Source organism: Haliotis asinina, chromosome 6, assembly GCF_037392515.1.
Source record: "Haliotis asinina isolate JCU_RB_2024 chromosome 6, JCU_Hal_asi_v2, whole genome shotgun sequence".
Lineage (NCBI taxonomy): Eukaryota > Metazoa > Mollusca > Gastropoda > Lepetellida > Haliotidae > Haliotis > Haliotis asinina.
The window spans coordinates 11,511,892-11,531,767 of record NC_090285.1 but is presented as its reverse complement, the minus strand read 5'-3'; the positions used below and the strand labels follow the sequence as shown (position 1 = coordinate 11,531,767).

At 39.2% G+C, this 19,876-nt stretch overlaps 1 protein-coding gene across 1 annotated transcript; it reads left to right on the top strand.

Moving 5' to 3' along the window:
• The first annotated feature begins 12,109 nt into the window (after positions 1-12,109).
• LOC137286850 (mas-related G-protein coupled receptor member D-like) lies at positions 12,110-13,027 on the top strand. The gene has a single exon (XM_067818860.1). It carries the CDS (start codon positions 12,110-12,112, stop codon positions 13,025-13,027), a length of 918 nt encoding a protein of 305 aa, XP_067674961.1.
• Positions 13,028-19,876: the final 6,849 nt, after the last annotated feature.

The window sequence follows — 19,876 nt, the reverse complement described above, 5'->3', positions numbered from 1 at the left end:
GAGTTGAAAAGAGAAATCCCTGTGAATAGCAGGAATTACATCGTCCCCTCAGCCGTTGGTAATTGTTGATAAATTTAAATATAACATGTGTGTGTGTGTGTGTGTTTTGTGTGTCTGCTTTGTACATTGATTGCTCGTGATTAGAATGCACAAACGGGAGCATGGATGTCGATGGATCATGGGTACCGATGGATGAGGTACAAGAGGTACGGGTAGATTACTTGTGATCTTTAATTAATGGTGGTAGACGGAGGAGATAAATAATATTGATCTCGGTTCAAGGTGAGGTTGAAACTTGGGATTTTACTGCTTCAAGAAGTTTCCTAAGCTTTTCGTCTGCTCGGTTGGTTTCCAGTATATGGATGTTGTTCTAAAGAATGTCATGGTCAATGTTGGCTTGGGTGTGGTCGCCGTGGGGGATTTGCAGTCTGGACTGAAGTTTTGTGTTGTTTTTTTAAATTCGTCCACATTGTCGTCAACTTTCCACATTGGCAATGGATCTGGTAGACTTCCCCCGTGGAGTTAATGGAGGTTTACCTGCGGTTTGAAGGGGTTTGGGGTGGGTTTGATACATTCAAATCCTACTGTTTTCACTAGGTATTATTGCAAACGCGATTAACGTATATGTTCTTTCAAAGATGATCTAAATTCATTATGGCAGTTCAAATTTAGTCTTAACTATGTTTATATGTGTTTTGGAGTATTGTTCCCTGTAATTCAGACGTGTTGGAAGCATATCTGACTGTATTGTAGTTTGTGAGATGTCTGATCGTGGCAATGCCTTTCAGATTTTTAACTTTTACTTTCAAAATAAGTTACTCATTGCAACTGCAGTGTTGTCAATGCTGTTCAATTTATAATGCGCCCCGCACGTCCGGAGCAGAACTCTAAAGGCGTTCAATGTTTTTTTCACCAAACATGACACATAGATTATTCTAGTGGTATACTGGTGCCTTTTGATACGTTTTAAATTCTGAATAAAATGTTTTTGAGGTTTCCATGGCAACAAGTTTCACGGGAGGTAATGCGGGGGGTATTGGTGGCTGTGTCTTCTTGTTTCTACTGTTTCATCGGTAGCGGATTTAAAACAGCCCCGGTATCGCTGTGTGAGAGAAGACATTTAATTACACATGGACAGAACAGATTTCTGCCTGTAGCTTCATATCTACTTGTTTCAACCATTTGACTTATTATTAGACTACCATGTGGCGAGCTACAGGTTATCTGAATACTGAAAACATTAAAGAATAAATTGCAGATTCTCTGAGAGATTATTGTTTCTGGTGCTGTGCGCTAAAATAAGAAATCTTCAGATGAGCAACATTGATACACGACATCCAGATCAGTGAGCAATCAGCGCCAATGTCAAACAATGTGATGCTTGAGATAAGTCCACATGACTTTGTCAGTGACAAAAACCTTTAAAACTTGAGAAATGTTAATTTAAGATAGAAGCTCAATATTGAATAATTATGAATTTGTAGTAAATTGTTTACCTTAGGATTAAAATATACCAACGAATTGATTCTTAGGCGGCGACGTTTGCATTTGTACGGATATTTGAAAGATACGATGCAAATTACTTTGTTGGTAACATAAAGATATTCACCTTTCATATATACGGAATTTCCTCCTGTTTGGTCTCCGTGTCTTGAAACCGAATGCAAAATTACGTTGAACGGTAAAGGTTGTAATTGTCTGTTTGCATTATATTGAGAATTCGGATGGTGGTATCCTGTTAAAGCAAGGGTAATGAAATGATCTGTGGATATTAGATACATGGTCTCGCCATGCTTGCGGTGTGTGGAAATGTAAACCTACTTGGAGATTTTGATTTCAAAACCAGCCAATTACTGATTACTAATGTTTCTTTGTCATCAAATCACCAATGGTAATATGCATCGATTTAAAATGTTATGTTTTTAGAAATACACCAAACACACAGACATAAAAGCCGCAGTGAGTATTCTGGCTTGTTGGATGCCAGAATATCACATTTCACATATGCCCGTTTTCGTTCTGCCGTTTATTATCTGACATGGCATATAGTGTGAAAGTTGTCTATGCTGGCACTCATTGGGACTGAGTAAATAATCCAGTTTAAGCAATGTGCCCGATTGTAGAGCTGATGTACAAGTCATGGATGGGACTGAGATTTTATGCCGTTGTGTTTTAAACTTGACGGATTGGACATATGCTGGTTTTGACAGCTTCCACTGTATGTTGAATTCACGGATATTTTAGAAACACATTGCAGATAGGTATTTTTTTATTTGTTGTTTTTTTAAAGAAATATTGAGTGAGTGAAACTTCAGGCCGACCATCTTGTTTGTTGTGGCTCGTCTAATTCGTTGATGATTCGTTCCGTAAGGGATAGAGGTTAGAAGTCGTCAGTAGATCATGCATGTCTTAGCTTCAGCCGCTAAACGACCCACACAGCAGTCATTAGTGGTTCTTTCTGGTGTCCCCCGCCGTGATATTGCTGGAATATTGCTAAAAACGGCGTAAAACCAGACTCACTCACTCACTCACTCATTAGTGGTTCTGCGGTTTGTGTGAATTAATTACAGATTAATTAATTATCAGAAGGCCTTCTATAACTCCTTCATTCACTGTGAACGTAAAGGTCTATCAAATACTGCAGTTCACTTTTGTGATACATGCCAAGCCTCTTGTATCTCCCCAATACAACTGATAAGAAATATTAATGTGCCTGTGCCAGTGTACACAATGCTCAAATATAACATATCTTAGAAGAACCCACATGTGTTATAAACGCTTCTGATAGTCGATGGATTTACGGATTAGCTCTCACCAAGCTGCAAACACCACAGACCTTTAATGCCTTCAATATCAACATATTTAATGTATTCATTTTCCCAGAGGAAATAACAGTCAGTGTTAGTATATATATATACCACGAGGCACTGCATTCAGTTGATTCTCAGGGTACACAGCAACATGGATTTTGTGTACAAGGGGAAGGTATTAGGCTCCATTCTAATCACACTGTGTTTACTGGGAATAATTGGAAATGCGATAAGTGTGTGTGTCCTTTCCAGTATAAAATCCAAGTCCTTAAGATTGTTGCAGTATCTAACCGTCGTGGATGTTGCACTGTTAGTGACAGTTTGTACTATTCTAACGCTGAGTGAACTCGTATCGGAAGGGTTTGTGTTTCTTCCTTATCATGTGGGTACGTGTATTATCACACTGGGATTTGTACTTCAAACATTTGAAGCATACCTAACTGTCTTGATTGCCTTTGTTAGATGTATGGCCGTGGCAATGCCTTTCAGATTTGCAACTTGTATGCGGGATTCTGTTCAAAATAAGTTACTCATTGCAACTGCAGTGTTGTCAATCCTGTTCAACGTGCCTTTCGTCCTATCGGAGGTATCACAAGGATGGTCCACACACGTTTGGATTTCTGTGTTCTCAATCTACATTCAGAAGATATTCTGCCGAATTCTTCCGATACTTGTCATTGTCATCTGCAACGTCATCCTGGTCGTTTCAAGATGTAGAATGAAATCATTATCAGGACAGGACAACCAATGTCGTTCACCTCCAAGCCGTAACAGCCGAAGTGCGTATCAGCTGACTTTCCTTGTCCTCACAATTACTGCAATGTTTATTGCCACTCACGGTTCCTTACTTGTTTATGATATATATTTTACTATATATGAGATTGAAACTGTAATGGATTCGAATCTCCCCGCTTTTACCGAATTCATGATTATTATCAACAGTGCTACCAACTTCATTTTCTACTGCTTGATCGGGAGTGAATTCAGGACAACAATGGTAGATCTGTGCAAGAAGGCTTTTCTGTGCCTCTCTCCTGCAAGGAGAAACAGATCTATGCCCGTGTCATCAGCATAGCACAGTCACTATTCCAAGGAATAGTTCATTTTTCTCTACGAAAACAGTTGACTAACAGTTAGTGATCTGTCTCCAACCGAATAACTATTAGGTTCGGGAAACCAGATGTAGCTATTATCATATATCACAAAGGATCGGTGACACTCTTGAAGGGATTATTGATTCTGGTGTTGTGTGGACGGGCATCAGAGGAGCATGACTGATACAGGACAACCTGTTCATTTCCAACAATTCTCATAACAGGGTAAGTGGATTCAGATGAAATTTCACATAATTTTACATCATTTTGGAAATGAAAAGCTAGAGCTATTGTGAGCAGGTTTTTTTTGTATTTTGCTAGGTATATACATGCTGAGTGAGCTAATCATCAAAGTCACATGTGTAGTATTTCCGCCATACTGTGACCATAACTCTCTATATTCTATCAATGAATAAGTCTGACCTGAAAACACTTCTCCACTTCAGTAGAATAACCTATCACAGATTTCTTTTTAAAGTGTGTGAGTGTAGTTCTACGCAGCACTCATCAATATTCCAGTTATATAATTAATTTTGCAAGAAGTGTATAACCATAAAAGGTTTTAGTAAACATCAGTGCATATTACAAAAATTGGAACAATAGATAACCAGTGTTCACAATTAAGCCATCAATTTACCACTGCCTTCTACATTGTACCGCTGAAACAGCCTGATGATGGTCAACTTTTCACGGTCCTGACAAAATGGCTTTTACTGGCGCCCATCTGCATCACTTCGGTGGTCTTCTTTTAGCATAGATGAGTAGCCACCGATTCGATACCTTTTTATGCCACCTCTCGACAAGCATTAATTTTCTCAAAACGCATGTTTTGCCATTTTCGCAAATTCACGTGCCTCTACACTGCCCAAATGCTGCCTTTGGGAGAACGATTAGTAAGTGTCAGCCTAAAAGGATTTTACTATCTTCTAACTTCAGTTTGATGATCTCTACCCCTTGTTTAATATGGTGTGCCCTCTTCAATTGCACTGTTTTAGTTTTACATGCTAATTCCATGTTCATATCCGTGATACTCTGGTATTATTACAGTCCTTCGATGACAGGTTTTTACCTTCTCAATTTAAATGTGACGCTAAATATTAACTCACTCGCTCACTCATTGATGAAAATACGATCTTCTAACATCACCCCTAGCCTATTTGGACATCGCCACAGTTTTTGCCCACTGAAATCACTTCTGGTGATATAGGACTTCGGGGCTGGTTGTTGAGAAATATATACTTGGTGATCACAACAACAGCTGCATGTATTTCAGATTAATTGATTTCTATTCTGTCTCACATTTTCACTGCATAAGCAATGTATTCCCTTTTATCTATCGTAGACTCCATGTGATCAGACTGATGTAGAATAATTTTCATAGATGATCTCACTTGAGTTCAGCCAAAAGCCGAATGTTTCTTTTCATTTCATTTTCTCGTCATTATAACCTGAAACATTATTAGTTATGTTTATTTTTCTTCTGCAGAAAGCATAATTCCCAACATCTCTAAGAGTAGTCAGCTCTTCCGGCTAGCTAACGGTCAACTGTCTTCAGCGAACGCTACACGTCATCGTTAAGTAGATACTCCCCCATAAACGGCTAGAAATCCTGCTGATGATTCAGTCGAACGATTTGCCCATAAGGAAATTATGATCTAACGGCAGGCATGAATATACAAGTTTATCATACTCTCCACTGAAGGTGTGAACTTACTTGTTAACACCCTTTTCAGCTGTAGCTCATTTACATATGCTATTTCCGCTGTTATTATTTACTTTGGATCGGTACCATGTCAGTCAATGGCACAGCATTCCGTTCGTGACAATGTGAGTTTATCACTGACTGTGGGTTGAAATATCTTTTGGAATTGCAGGTATCATACATATTGTCTTAATTTATAGTATTAATGCGACCGCATTCGCTGGACTTAACTAGATGTTTAAACATATTATAACACAATATAGCCAAGAGAAAATTTAAAGTGTGTGAGTGTAGTTTTACGCAGCACTCATCAATATTCCAGTTATATATTTTATTTTGCAAGTAGTGTATAACTATAAAAGGTATTAGTAAACATCAGTGCATATTTATATTACAAAAAAGGGGAACAATAGGTAACAGGTTTTAGTAAATTTCAATATTCCAGTTATATAATTTATTTTGTAAGAAGTGTATAACCATAAAAGGTTTTAGTAAACATCAGTGCATATTACAAAAAGGGGAACAATAGATAACCAGTGTTCACAATTAAGCCATCAAGTTACTACTGCCTTCTACATTGTACCGCTGAAACAGCCTGATGATGATCAACTTGTACAGTTCACGGTCCTGACAAAATGGCTTTTGCTGGCGCCCATCTGCATCACTTCGGTGGTCTTCTTTTAGCATAGATGTGTAGCCACCGATTCGATACCTTTTCATGCCACCTCTCGACATAAAAGGTATTAGTAAACATCAGTGCATATTTATATTACAAAAAGGGGAACAACAGATAACCACTGTTCACAATTACGTCATCAAAAACCTCTGTCTTCTACATTGTACCGCAGAAGCATTTACTCCAGCCCTCAATATTCCATATTGTGGTATGTAGGGGTATGGTCCCCAACAATTTATCAAAGAGAAACTATATACAGAAAATCACACTTTGTACATAAGGATGCAGGAGATAATTAAGTTCCATTTCTTTGAAATCAGACCCGTGAAGGTCCCGGGGCAGAATAGACCTCCAGCAACCCATGCTTGCCATAAAAGGCGACTGTGCTTGTCGTAAGAGGCGACTAACGGGATCGGGTGGTCAGACTTACTGACTTGGTTGACATATGTCATCGGTTCCCAGTGACGCAGATCGATGCTTATGTTGTTGATCACTGGATTGTCTGGTCCAGACTCGATTATTTACAGACCGGCGCCATATAGCTGGAATATTGTTGAGTGTGGCGTAAACCTAAACTCACTCACTCACTCACGTAATATTGGTCAACGTTATGAGAAACAAAACCTTTTACGGTCAGCGATGAGAACAGCGATTTTTCCGTTATTTTGCTGCAGTGCAGCTATGAATGGTGTACCGATACAATTCGAACTTGTTCTCCGTCCATCTTGGCGTGGTACTTTAACCTAATCATTTTAATCTTTTTCATTTTTGTACAATTTTGTTACTGTTTATGCTTCATCAACAACATATATCCTGCTCTGTCTTCAATGTTCAATCTCGCCTGACCACCATTACATCGCTAGTAAAGTGCACCAAACAAGGATGTCAAATTTATGCGTCCTTTCGACATCCGATGAATTCCTGCCAAACAATTCATGGTATGAAAAGCTTGCTTTCATCAAAACGTTGCTCTTATGTTATCCAAAGAAAAAGAACTTGGCATTGACATTTCTAAGGGGCAATGTATCATTTTGCCATACTCCCTAATTGTTTGCAAAACTGTGATTTCATTGGCAGTTCTGCAAACAGTCATTACATTAATGTGCATTATAGCAATTATGTTTTACAGATTAAAAAATTGAAATGCAGCAGAGAGGGTTCGGGTGATCCTGGCACAGTCAGGCTGGTCAAGCTCATCATCAGCTCAGGGCCCTCACCCCCTCTACACGCAGCCCAGACAGCGAATGGGACTTCTCCCAGGAAACACTGCCTAGTCGAACCCACCAAGAACTTTTCGGAGAATATGAAGGCTCCCCAACACTGCAGCCTTCTGCATTACCCAGATTGTCAGAAGGGCTGTGCTCCCGATGGAGAACCCGGGCACTCTCCTCATCTGCGCCAAGAGATCAGGAGGTACCAAACCAAGGGAACCGAGAACAATGGGGAGCCTGACGACAGTGTACTTGGGATGCAAGCGAGACATTTCAAAGGCGAGGTCCGCATATTTATCATGCTTTTCCTGAATCTTGCCAATCACATTGCTGTCAAAAGGGACAGAAAATTCTATGATATAAATAATTTCATTGGCTTTATCAAAAAGGACAAGATCAGGTTTGTTGGCTGGAATTCGTCTCAGGCTGTATATTGGCCTATTCCAGAGAAGTTTGTAGCTGGCATTTTCCAGGACGCCCTGGACATGCTCAGGGTCGTACCATGGATGGACCTCGGAGTCAAAGCCACAGGCATGGCGGAGACGATAATAAAAGCAGCGAGCCATGCCATCATGTCTTTTAAGATATGCTGTTTGTGCCAAGGAAGGGCATCCACTAACAAGGTGTTGGACAGTCTCTGTAAATTGATTGCAAAGACGACATTTCATATTGATATTTTCTTTAAGAATAACATTCTGGCGATTGCGAGTGGGAAGTGACTGGTCCTGAGCAGCAAAAAGGAAGCCCTCAGTTTCACATTTGAGACCAGCCGACTTCATCCAGGCGAAGGAGTCAGTTGGATTGCTGTTCTGTTCCACACACTGCATATACACACGATGCAGTGGCTTCTCAGACAGCTTCTCCACAAAGGACCGACTCTGGGCAGACTTGGTGAAGGACTTCACCTGGTTTACTCCCATCACTGTACCGTCCAGCAGTACATCACCATCAACAAAATCAACTTCAAATTTCAGATTGTGTCCAACAACCTTGGCACGCTTAAAATAGCTGTGGAATTCGTTGCTTTCATCGTGAGTCTTGACGTGCATCACCAGAGGATCATCCGATAAATAAATATGTGCAAAAGTGCACAATAGAATTCTGTCATGAAGAGCTTCCACATTAATCAAACCCCGTCCTCCCGAATTGATTGGCATGTATAAACGATTAAGAGAGGAACGAGGGTGGTGTGCTCTGTTATCAGACATGATCCTTCTGGTCAGGCGGTCAAGACCCTGGATGTCTTGTTTTGTCCAATCAACTACTCCAAAGGAGTAGGAGAGGACTGGCACAGCAAAAGTATTGGTGGCTTTGACCTTGTTTCGAGCATTTAGCTCGGAGCTCCAGATTTTCTTTAAACGAGATTTATACTCGGCCCGAAGTTTATCTTGAATCTGGGCATTCTGGAGCTTGTCTCGAACTTGCATTCCAAGATAGGTGTAGGCCTGATCTTCCACAAGATGCTCAATAACTCCTACCCCTTGTAACCTGACCGATCCATCATTAGTTACCTTGCCACGTTTCAAATGAAGAGTATTACATTTGTCGAGTCCAAATGTCATGCCTATATCATTAGAGAAGGACTCGACAAGGAGAACCTGTTCTTTCAAATTGGTCTCTCCCTTGGCAAGGAGCTCGATGTCATCCATGTAGAGAAGACGAGTAAGAGGTGTTGGGGATCTGTGCTGAGGAGGTCCGGGATGATAACCCTCCTCCCTATTGAGCAGAAAACTCAAAGGATTCAGAGACAGACAAAAAAGCAAAGGACTAAAGGAGTCCCCTATTATTATCATTATTGTGATGCCATGATATTATGGAGAGAAGTAAATCAATTAGATTATTCTGTTTCACCCTTTCCACATAGAGCGTGGACGTGCACTAGGGGAGTGAATATTTAGTAGGATTGATATTAGAGGGGTAGACATGTAAGGGAGTGCTGGAGGCGTGTGAAGGTTTGATTAAGTAACTTGTATGCGTATTTTAGGATCGGACCCTTGACAGGCGATAGGAATACATCACCTAATGATAGCGCCATTCTGTTTTTGATGCGCTTGAAAAACGTGCTGATGACATAGCAGATGAAACCGAGTATTCAACCAACATTAATCAGTTGTTTATGTCTATGATGGTGACACCCAATTCATTGCAGTTATCTTACAAGTCACCTCTTTCTATTAGGTTTCATGGTCGTTTACTCGTCACGATATGGCTGAAATATTGCCGATGTGGCGTTAAATATTAATTCGCTCACTCACTCATCATTGTTTTATTTGAACGTGGGAGGTCTGAGGAGGGTCTGTCGCAGTTTCACATTTACTGTACTTGGTTTACTTCTGTTTGGTAAAAACAATATAACAATCACAGCGATCTTTGGACGCAATACTTTCAGATACTTGGGGAAATAAGAAACTGAAACATCTTGATTTCTAATTCTTCACACGGACACATAAGGTACCGAGGCCGATGTCAGTATGACATACTTCCTAGTCACAAACATGGCTTAGTGTATTTCACTATTTATATAGTGTGTTTTGATTAAGCGAGTTTTGCAAGTGCCTGTGAATTTTCAGCACACCGAATTTCTTAGTACATTGAAATGGCTTCAAAAATAGACTTTGAATGTAATGCACATAAACATATTTACATTCGTAGGATAACAACACTGACATGCAGTTTGTTTCGAAGATTTGTTAATTTTAAACATTTCAGATCTTAACTCTTCTGAATATGTTCAGAATATAAACATAGTAGGATTATGAGGATGTCGATGTTTCAGATGTTTCAGCCCTAGTTCCTGTGCTAGGAATATGTTTAGATAAAAGACATCAAACCGTGTATTTCGCAAAGTGAGTGAGTGAGTTTATGTTTGCGCCTCCCTCCCCAATATTCCAGCTTTATGGCGGCGGTCTGTAAATATTCAAGTCTGGACAAGACAATTTAGTGATTCACAGCATGAGAATCGATCAGCGCCATTGGGAACCGATGAAATGTGTCAGACAGGTCAGCAAGCGTGACCACCTGATCCCGATAGTCACCTCTTAAGACAAGCACGGGTTACTGCAGGTCAGTAGTCTAGCCCAGACCTTCACATATCGTATCACAGAATCAAGGCTTATGGATCGAGATACATATTTCATAGTGTGGTCTCTGATTTTGCTATATATCCCGGAGGCGAGGTTTCGAGTTCCGGTAGATCTACCTGTTTCAAACATTCGCTTGAGTTTCTTTGTCTTGGGTCTTTTGATCTTCTTCTGTTGACAGACTCTACGTCGAGGCCGTTGAGCCACACATTAACCACCGCCAGATTATATTATCCTTGTAGTGTACAACAAAATTACGAGCGTATATTCCAGCCAGTCAAATCCTGCCTTTACCTTCCGTTGTATCCATTTTATGTGGATCGGTTCAAAAAGAAATATTCTCTTGACCCGCATCTTGGACTCAGGATCCAGTCTGTCTTCCACATCCACTGAGCTGTTTTGTTTGAGCGTTTGAATCAAACTTAGTGCTGGTGTGTTTCAACACCCTTGTTTTTCACCCTTTATTTCACTCAAGCTCAACGAATATGGAATCAGTTGCATCACTGCAAATTGTATCATGTCGTTTAAACTGCCCATTAATCTCACAAAACGTTGCATTTACCTTAGAGTATAAATTACATCACTACGTTTTAGGTAATACATGATTATCAACTTTTAGGGTCTTCCCGTATGTTTTGTTTGTAGTATAGTTCTGGCAATTCCAAATACATTGAGGGCAATCAAAATAATGTATCATTTAGTTAGTAAAACCACGTCATGTGTCATCGATAAACTTTAAACAGATGTTAACGTTGACGCCAGAGGCAGATCAACAAGGAGGGGAGAATTGACATTGAACAAAACTACCCCACCCATTCAATTACAGATTGATGTTATTTATGTAAATGTCATATCATATGTGCTCAGATTTGTGATTAACCTGATAAAATTGGTATTGACATGGCTATCACGTTTAGTGTTAAATTCCTCTTGGATCTAGGAAGCTAGTTTTCGTTATGTTGACTTTATATATGTTTATGTTGACTTTCATGTAGTGAATATTTTCACACAAATGATCCTATCTGGACAATAATCAAATAGCGCAAAGCGGTCCATACACATTCAAAACGATTCTAATAGAAGTGAGCGATCCTGACCACCCGATCCCGTTAGTCGCCTCTGACAACAAGTAGAGTCGCCTTTTATGGCAAGCATGGGTTCCTGAAGGCCTGTTCTGCCCCGTGACATTCCCGGTCCGATTCTGATAGAGCCTGGACGTACAATGTGCTTTCTGTCCGGACAAAAACATTTGCTAGTTTACTGCCCTCATTCTATATACATTATATATTCTTTTCCCAAAGGTAATAGCAACCAGAAGTATGCATGCAACGAGACGCAACATTCAGCTGATCGTGCAGCATACATAGCCTCGTGGAATCTGTGTACGGTTGAAAAGTATGAAGATACTTTCTGTCGCAGAGGATATAGGCGCATGTCATTGCATGTCGCAGAGGACATAAGGGCATGACATTGTATGTCGCAGAGGACATAAGGACATAACATTGCACGTGACCAGACTTCAGCCCGCAAAGCATCATGGATGTTATATACTTCGAAAAAGTATGTATGTGTGTTGGGATAGCGCTGTGTTTACTAGGCATTATTGGAAACTCGATAAGCGTGTATGTTCTTTCCAAAATGAATTCAAGGTCGTTACGTCTGCTAAAGTACCTCAACTCAGTGGATATTGCATTCTTAGCCATGTACTGTACTTTGCTGACGTTGAACGTCGTTCAGATGGGAAGTCCCCAGGTCAGTTTTCATCATGTTTATATGTTTTTAGTACCTTTGGTGGACATAGTTCTGACGTTTGAAGCCTACCTGACTGTCTTGATTGCCTTTGTGAGATGTCTGGCCGTGGCGATGCCTTTCAGATTTTCAAGTTGTATGCGGGATTCAGTTCAAAACAAGATGCTCTTTGTAATCATTGTACTTTCAGTGCTTTTCAACGTGCCATCAGTGGTGGCTGACATACTTTACATCAGGGGTATGCCACCCCAAAATATTGTGGTTTCCTCAAAGTATGTCGAACAGATACTTTGCCGGTTTTTTCCTATAATCATCATTGTCAGCTGCAACGTCATCCTAGTTGTTTCACGATGTAGAATGAAATCATTACAAGGGCACGACAACCAATGTGGATCACCTCATAGACGACACCCCCGGAGTGCATTTCAGCTGACGTGTCTCGTCCTTGCAATCACTACAATGTTTATTGTCACACACGGTGCTTTAGGCGCCACTTTTATATATTATTGGATGTCTAACAGTGTGATTGAAATAGCTGCATACGTGCTTATTTCTGCCCGTTTGATGACCGTCATTAACAGTGCTACCAACTTCATTTTCTACTGTTTGATCGGCAGTGAATTTAGAACAACCTTGGCATCTCTGTGCAAAAAGACACCATGTTCAACAGGGATAAAGACAGCCATACCTGTGTCATCAGTATAGTACTTGGATTGGATCCAGATGTTTGCGTTTTTTGTTCACCACGGACGACCAGTTTGTGATCTTTTGACTGCCTGGTGACAAACGGATGACGAACAATTTGCAAGTGACTACAAAGTGGCGACCAGGAAAGCTTATTCCTCACATTCACATTGTTGTGTGTACGTGACGATCATCAGAAGAGCGTGACTGATACAAGACGACAAGATCAATGAAATATTTCCGCCAGCGAGTCACAATTTGGTAAATTCAAACGTGTTATTTTATTCTTGTTTTAAAATGTGTGTCAGTTCTAGAATTTTAGGTTCAGGAATAAGGCACTGAAAGATGAAATAATTGACTTCTGCAGTGTTGGTATCAAGATAACGACAGGTGCTTAGCCATTACAATGATCATGTGGGGATTTCCACGTGAGACCGTAGGGTCATTTAGTAAAGAAAGGCTTTGAACGGAGAGAGCAAATGCAAGTAGCCGTTACAGTTGCCTATTTAACTTGCCAGGGAAGTGTTATGGTGAAGGAGTGAGTGAGTTTAGTTTTACGCCGCACTAGGTATATTTCAATAACAAGTTACTTTCGTGAGTCCTTTCTGTAGCTTAGTTACATGTATTGCCCTGTCTGTTACTTATTGGTTCATAGGGGAACGTTCATGAGAGAAGAGAGAGAGAGAGAGAGGGAGGCGTGGGGTGGGGTGGGGTGGGGGTGGGAGGGTAGGAGAAGGACGGTGTCATCAGTATTGTACGCATGTTCAGGAGTGGAGGTGGAGTCATTGATCAGGTCATTCACATTCTACATGCAACTCCATAAAATCCCTTATCACCACCTCACTCCTCACCCATAAATTATGAATGGTCCCCAGGATGGTGGTCTACCTGAAGTTGCTCGCAATATATAGACTGTTTACCTGCTATTTTTTCCTGCTATAGTTAAACTGTATCATATCTAATTACTTTTTTTAATTCGAATATGTGATAATCTAGTAATCTAGTCATTTTACTGTCGCTCATTGGCAGGTTTATACGATTTGCCATTAATTTTTATGTATAACATTGATTGTTCTCGTCACGATATGGATGAAATATTGCCAATGTAACGATACATTCTGACTCATACAGTTGCTATATTTATTGGGGTTTTTTTTGTTTTTGGTGTTTTGGTTTTTTTTTGGTTTTTTTTTGGGGGGGGCTATTAGTTTTGAGTCGCTTTGTGATGTTTATTTTTATTTTGGGGAAAAAGCCATTGTTGGACAGTTTTTGTTATGTACGTAGTGACCATTTTCTGGGCGTTTTCGTTTCCAAACACTCCAACGTGTGTAGGAATACAAACTAACCGTATTGTGGCGCCTGGTTAAGTTGCTCATTTTGCTGTACTTGATTAAAGATTTGGGGGTTCATGTTTGATAGTTTTGTCATGAATAGCTTGAAGCCAGCTGAATTAGTCAGTTATTAATAGACAAACTCGGTAATGGGTTATATTATTCCGTATTTGCAGGCCATGTGCCCGAAAGTTACACCTTCGACATTACGATACCAGAGAAGACAACGTAAGTGTGGAAGCAAATAAAAAAACATTTCGGGTCATTTTATGACTGCTTCACTTGTTTCACTTATTATTTATCTCCTCAAATAGGGAAAACTAAAGAAAATGTACCAAACATCATACGGGGCACATAGCATATCTAGAGTGAAAGAAATTATTGTTGAAATTATTGCATATCTTGACTTGACTGGCTCATGTAATTGTATCTCAACTGTGTAGATCGATGCTCATGTTTTTGGTCACTGGATTGTCTGGTCCAGACTGCTCAATATTCTTCTCGAATAGTTCAGTGTGTCCATCTTGTCTAATTACAATCAAAAACTAAACGTTATGTAGAGTGGTTATACCAAACCCAATAGTACATGTACACAAGAATTATTGAATGTGTGAGGCTACATCGGTTGGGTTTCTGTTCTTGGTGTGGTTGTGGTTGCTTTTGTTGCTGTTTCGTTTTGTTTTTATTACCTGCGTTCGTGAACATTTGACAAGGGTTCCTTTGTGTTAGCCTGTACTTAAGAAAGCGAGGCTAGTGGCAATTTCGTTTAAGCGACTTTCTAAATGTACAAACAGAAAACATAACCATAAATCACAAGATGTAACTACTATAATATTTAACCCATGATACAGTAGGGCGCACCATTTACATACTGTTTTTATATATGAAGGTGAACACTAGTGAGTGATTTTAAATTTATGCAGTTACATCGGCAATATTTCAGCCTAAATCAAATTATAGATGTTCTGTCATTTAAAAGTACATTAGAAATATCTGTCAACGAACGTCAACTAGATAATCACATTTATTAATTTAAAACTGGTAATTTTATCAAAAAATAAATTAACTATACATGACGATGTATTATAAAATATAGGATATACATCGCCAGCAAATGAAGGTAGATCACCATACTAGGGACCATGAGGACTTAAGGCATTTTTGATACCTGCATGGACATAGCTGAATTTGCACCATTACTTCATCCACTGGCGATTGTAGGAAACGTTTGCCAAAATTTAAAATATTCAACATTCAAGTTAAACATGGTTAAGCTAAACTGACTTGGAAAGGTTTGATGCTTACGTAGCCTCTCAGGAGGACAATAACTTTCCGATACTTTAATCACCTTTGAGGATACAGCCACTAACAAATGTCGTTACTAATTAAGAATACCGTTTTAAATACCATTATGTTTTTACAAAACATACTGTTCAAAATTTATGCAGTAATTACATTTCCTTTAAAAGTCAGGGATTACGTGATAATTCACATTATAAAAGAGATCTTTGATCGTTTCGACAATAAAGTATTTATTCATTGTGATGGCAGATTCAATACACTCAAGCAGAACATCCTTGAATGTGATCACAAGGGTTACAAAACGGAGGATCTTCACCTTTCAACGGGTATTCCTAAGTATGTCTAGTATGCCCAATGCGACATAATGACCTCTTCAAATCTAAACTGGCACCCCAAGGAGGTATAACCGATATAGGGTTTTATTTCATGTAAACTATTCATACCGACTTGAGAGTTCCACATCTTTTGCATCAGGTGTAAGTTTTAATGCTAGCTTTGTAATCGTGTAGAATAAATAGTGGTGTCACAGATTTGTTGAGTGCTGCCTTAGCAGCAAGAATGGCCATTACGTTACGAGAAAAGACTATGTGACTGGCTAACCAACAAAAGACGATGTCCTATTCATGCAAATCATGATATAATTCAAGAAATGCAATTAAAAGTGGATGTTTACAAGTAAGAAAGGCCTGAAGGCAAGAAAGAGAGTCTGAAAAGATGATATATCGTTTATGTTTAGGGTGTTTATTAATGTACAGTAGAGCTGATAATAATGCGCTAGCCTCTGCTGTATAGAGCTGTTAGCAGGCAGTCGAGAAGATATTGTTCGCAATCCAAAGACAGTGGCACAGTCGACAGCACCACCATCCTTGGACCCATCTGTCAATAAGGATTTAAATGTATTATATTCATTTCGTAATTAAATCCTTGTATATACTGTAGTTTATTTGTTTCTGACTTTTTAAATGCGGTTATTGTTAGGACAGCGTGTGGCCTAGCCAACTGCCATGGAGGAGAAGAAAGCAAAGTAGAGATACAATTTCCAGCTCAAAGCCAGCAGCAGAGATGAATAGTTTAATTCTGAGCCCAAGAGGCGGAAGAAGAGAAGATTTCTTGACGTGTAAATTCACGGTTAAGACACGGTTAAAAGCAGTGTTAGACTTGTTAAAAGTAACTTTGTAATATAGTGCAAAGATAAGTTTACAAGACGTGTTGTAAGAGAAGGCACATTCATCTGCCTCAACATAGAGGGTGTCAACAGAAGTTCGAAAATACCCAAGACAAAGTCTTAGGCTTGGTGGTGGATAGAATCAAGTAGCTTTAGATTGCTTTTGTATACGATGGCTTCAAGGGATTTAATATGTGACAGGAATCGAAAATTAGGCCCAGGAATCTCGCCTCCTTTACAACTTTGACTATTTAGAACTTGTTCTGGGTCCTCAAGGGGCATTTTCTACAAAGTACATACGATTAGTTTTGGATTTGGAAAATTTCAAGACATCATTTATTTATTTTGTTCAGCCATAACTGTAATTGCCGTTCAATAGTTCGCATATTCTTAACATGTAAAGAAATATTAAAATCATCCACAAACAATGATCCATCAATGGAATCATTTGAAACCTTTAATAAACTATTGATCTTGGTGCTAAACAGCGTGACAGACAATCTACTGCCTTGAGGCTCACCCTGATACTGATGATAATGTTCAGACAGGGTTGAACCCACTCGGACTTGAAATTAAAAGCTGTGATATAAAAAGAGGCAAATGGGCTTCTCAAACCAAAATCATGTGAATCCTTCAAAAGGCCATGCTTCCAGGTCATATCATAAGCCTTCTCAAGATCAAAGGAAATTTATACTACATGTTGTTTATTTACTAGTGCATTTTAGGAAAAGATTTTAAACGTGCCAAATGATCGCACTACGATTTTTCCTGACACTACATCTGTGATAAGGTTATTGGTTGCAAGATACCATGTTAATCGATTGTTAACCTTTTATTCTATGGTTTTACAGACACAACTCGTCAAAGATTGGTGTGTTATTAAACTGATCAGTATGAAACCGGCCAGGTTTTGGTATTGGGATTACAATGGCATTACACCAGGAAGTTTGGGTATTCCATGTGCTCCATATCGTAGCAATTATGTTTAGCAGTGTTTCCAAACACGACTTCAGTGCTTTAAGAGCTGATAGTGGACATCATCAGCCTCTTTTGATGATGGTATGTAGCTCATGTAGTGAAACTAATCCATTGTAATGTCCACCGTTGACTGAGTTTTCTTCTCCTCTTGGTGTTTCTGAAATTTAGGGACATGATTTAAAGATTAAGAATGTTTGGGCCGAGTTTCATCAAGTTTGATATGTCAGTTTTATTAGTTAATAGATTATCCCCATCCTTCAGATGGTGTACAGTAGATTGAGAACCTTTGCTCTCCTTTCGGTTCTGTGGACCATGTTCCACAGTTTGGACATAGCTGTATGTAAATTGATTTTGGAAATGTACTTCCTCCAAAACCATTCTGTTTCAATTAGCATCGAGGCTAGGTATTTAAAATTTTAACTTTGTCTAAATTATGGACAGTAGTATGTTTGCAAAAAAATGTTACCGTTTTCATCATAAACTTTATGGACTGTTCACACTCATTATTAAACCATAGTTTACGAATAGTGGATTCGCAGAGGATTGAGGAATTTCTCTGTCAGCTATGTCCTGAAAAACTTGTACAGGATCTTAATTTTTCCTGAAAGGTTCAGACTTCAATCGTTCAACACATAGGGTCCAATGTAATGACCAATCGGCCCTGGCAAAGTTCTTTCTAGATAAAGGTGGATCGTCACCAGGGTTAATGATGCTGCCATACTTAAATAGAAGTACCTCCAGTTTCTTTATCTCCTGGCGGAGAGCAAAGTGTAATAATCACAGTTCTGTCTTAGATTGACATTATCTGTATTTTTTTTCAAAGATGTTCCTCGAGACATGCTGCTGACGGTGTAAATCCTGTATTAACAAGTGGATGTCATTGAAGGTATTCCACAATACTCTACAGATCTATGGAATTAATGTTGTATTAAGCATTTAAGGGGCTGTAACAGGTGACGATGCTCTCCTTTCTTTTTGCGTGAACGACCTTTGGTATGACCATTAGTGTGAACATGATCAGATACTTCAGTATCCATAATTGTCCTCGAGCGACCCATACTTATTGTGGAGTGCCTTTGACCCTTGGTCATCATGAACTTTCTTTTTTTTCTTTTTTTTTCAACGTTGAACTTTTCTTTGTCCTTATGATATTTTTTCTGTAAAAGTAGATGTTCATGTGGTTGGTTATCATCGCACTTGATTTTGGTGCTTGTGCATTTTTTTCACTATCAGAACCTTGTTTTGGAGTGTCGCCAAATGTCCATGACGAATCTGTCTGACAGTCTACCGCTTTTGTTTTGATGGTCTTGGCTACAGAAGCCTAAGAATGTCCTGTTATCTTTGCAGAAACAACTTACTTACTGTGCTTGTTTGATCACATCTGCATAACTGATCGTCTGTTCACATTTGATCTTTCGAACAAGAGACTGAAATTTATATTGAGAGCAGTCTGTCGAAGATGACATATGGTCACCTTGACAGTTGGAACATTTAACAGGCTAAGAGCATGTGCTACCCCCAATGGTCAAATCCGGCACATCGGAAACAAGTAGCTTTGCGTTTGCATGAAGTGTGCTCATGTCCGAATTTCTGACATTTAAAACATCGTGTAGGTCGAGGTGCGCTTTATGGTGCTCTTTTTGACTTATTGCCGATGTGACGATAAATATTAACTCACTCACTCTTTTTGACTTACTTTTCAAAGTTCCTGTTGAGCAATATGGAAAGTCTTCTAAGGACTATTTCGGAGATGATCATATGTGTTTTGTAACCCATGTTTCATTTTTTTGTCCAGATTTTCCTAATAATCTGTTCCAGATCTCTCCATGTACAATGTTATAAAAGGGTGCACGATCTAGATGTCTTGAGGTACTTATTGGTATACAGATACCAAAGCATATGTTCCCCCCGTCTTGCACTCATAATGAACCTTTAGCACGGTCCTAAACCATCATCTTAAGCCATAAGATAAGATTATCCTTTATTATCCCGAGGTTAATTTGTTATACATTGTATAAGTTAACAGATTATAAATACAAATAACAATTAGGCAAGAACACAGTCAAACGGCAATACACAGCTATGTAAATAAGA

Excerpts from the sequence above, each read along its gene's own strand:
- LOC137286850 (XM_067818860.1), top strand. The coding sequence starts at position 12,110 with ATGGATGTTATATACTTCGAAAAAGTATGTATGTGTGTTGGGATAGCG.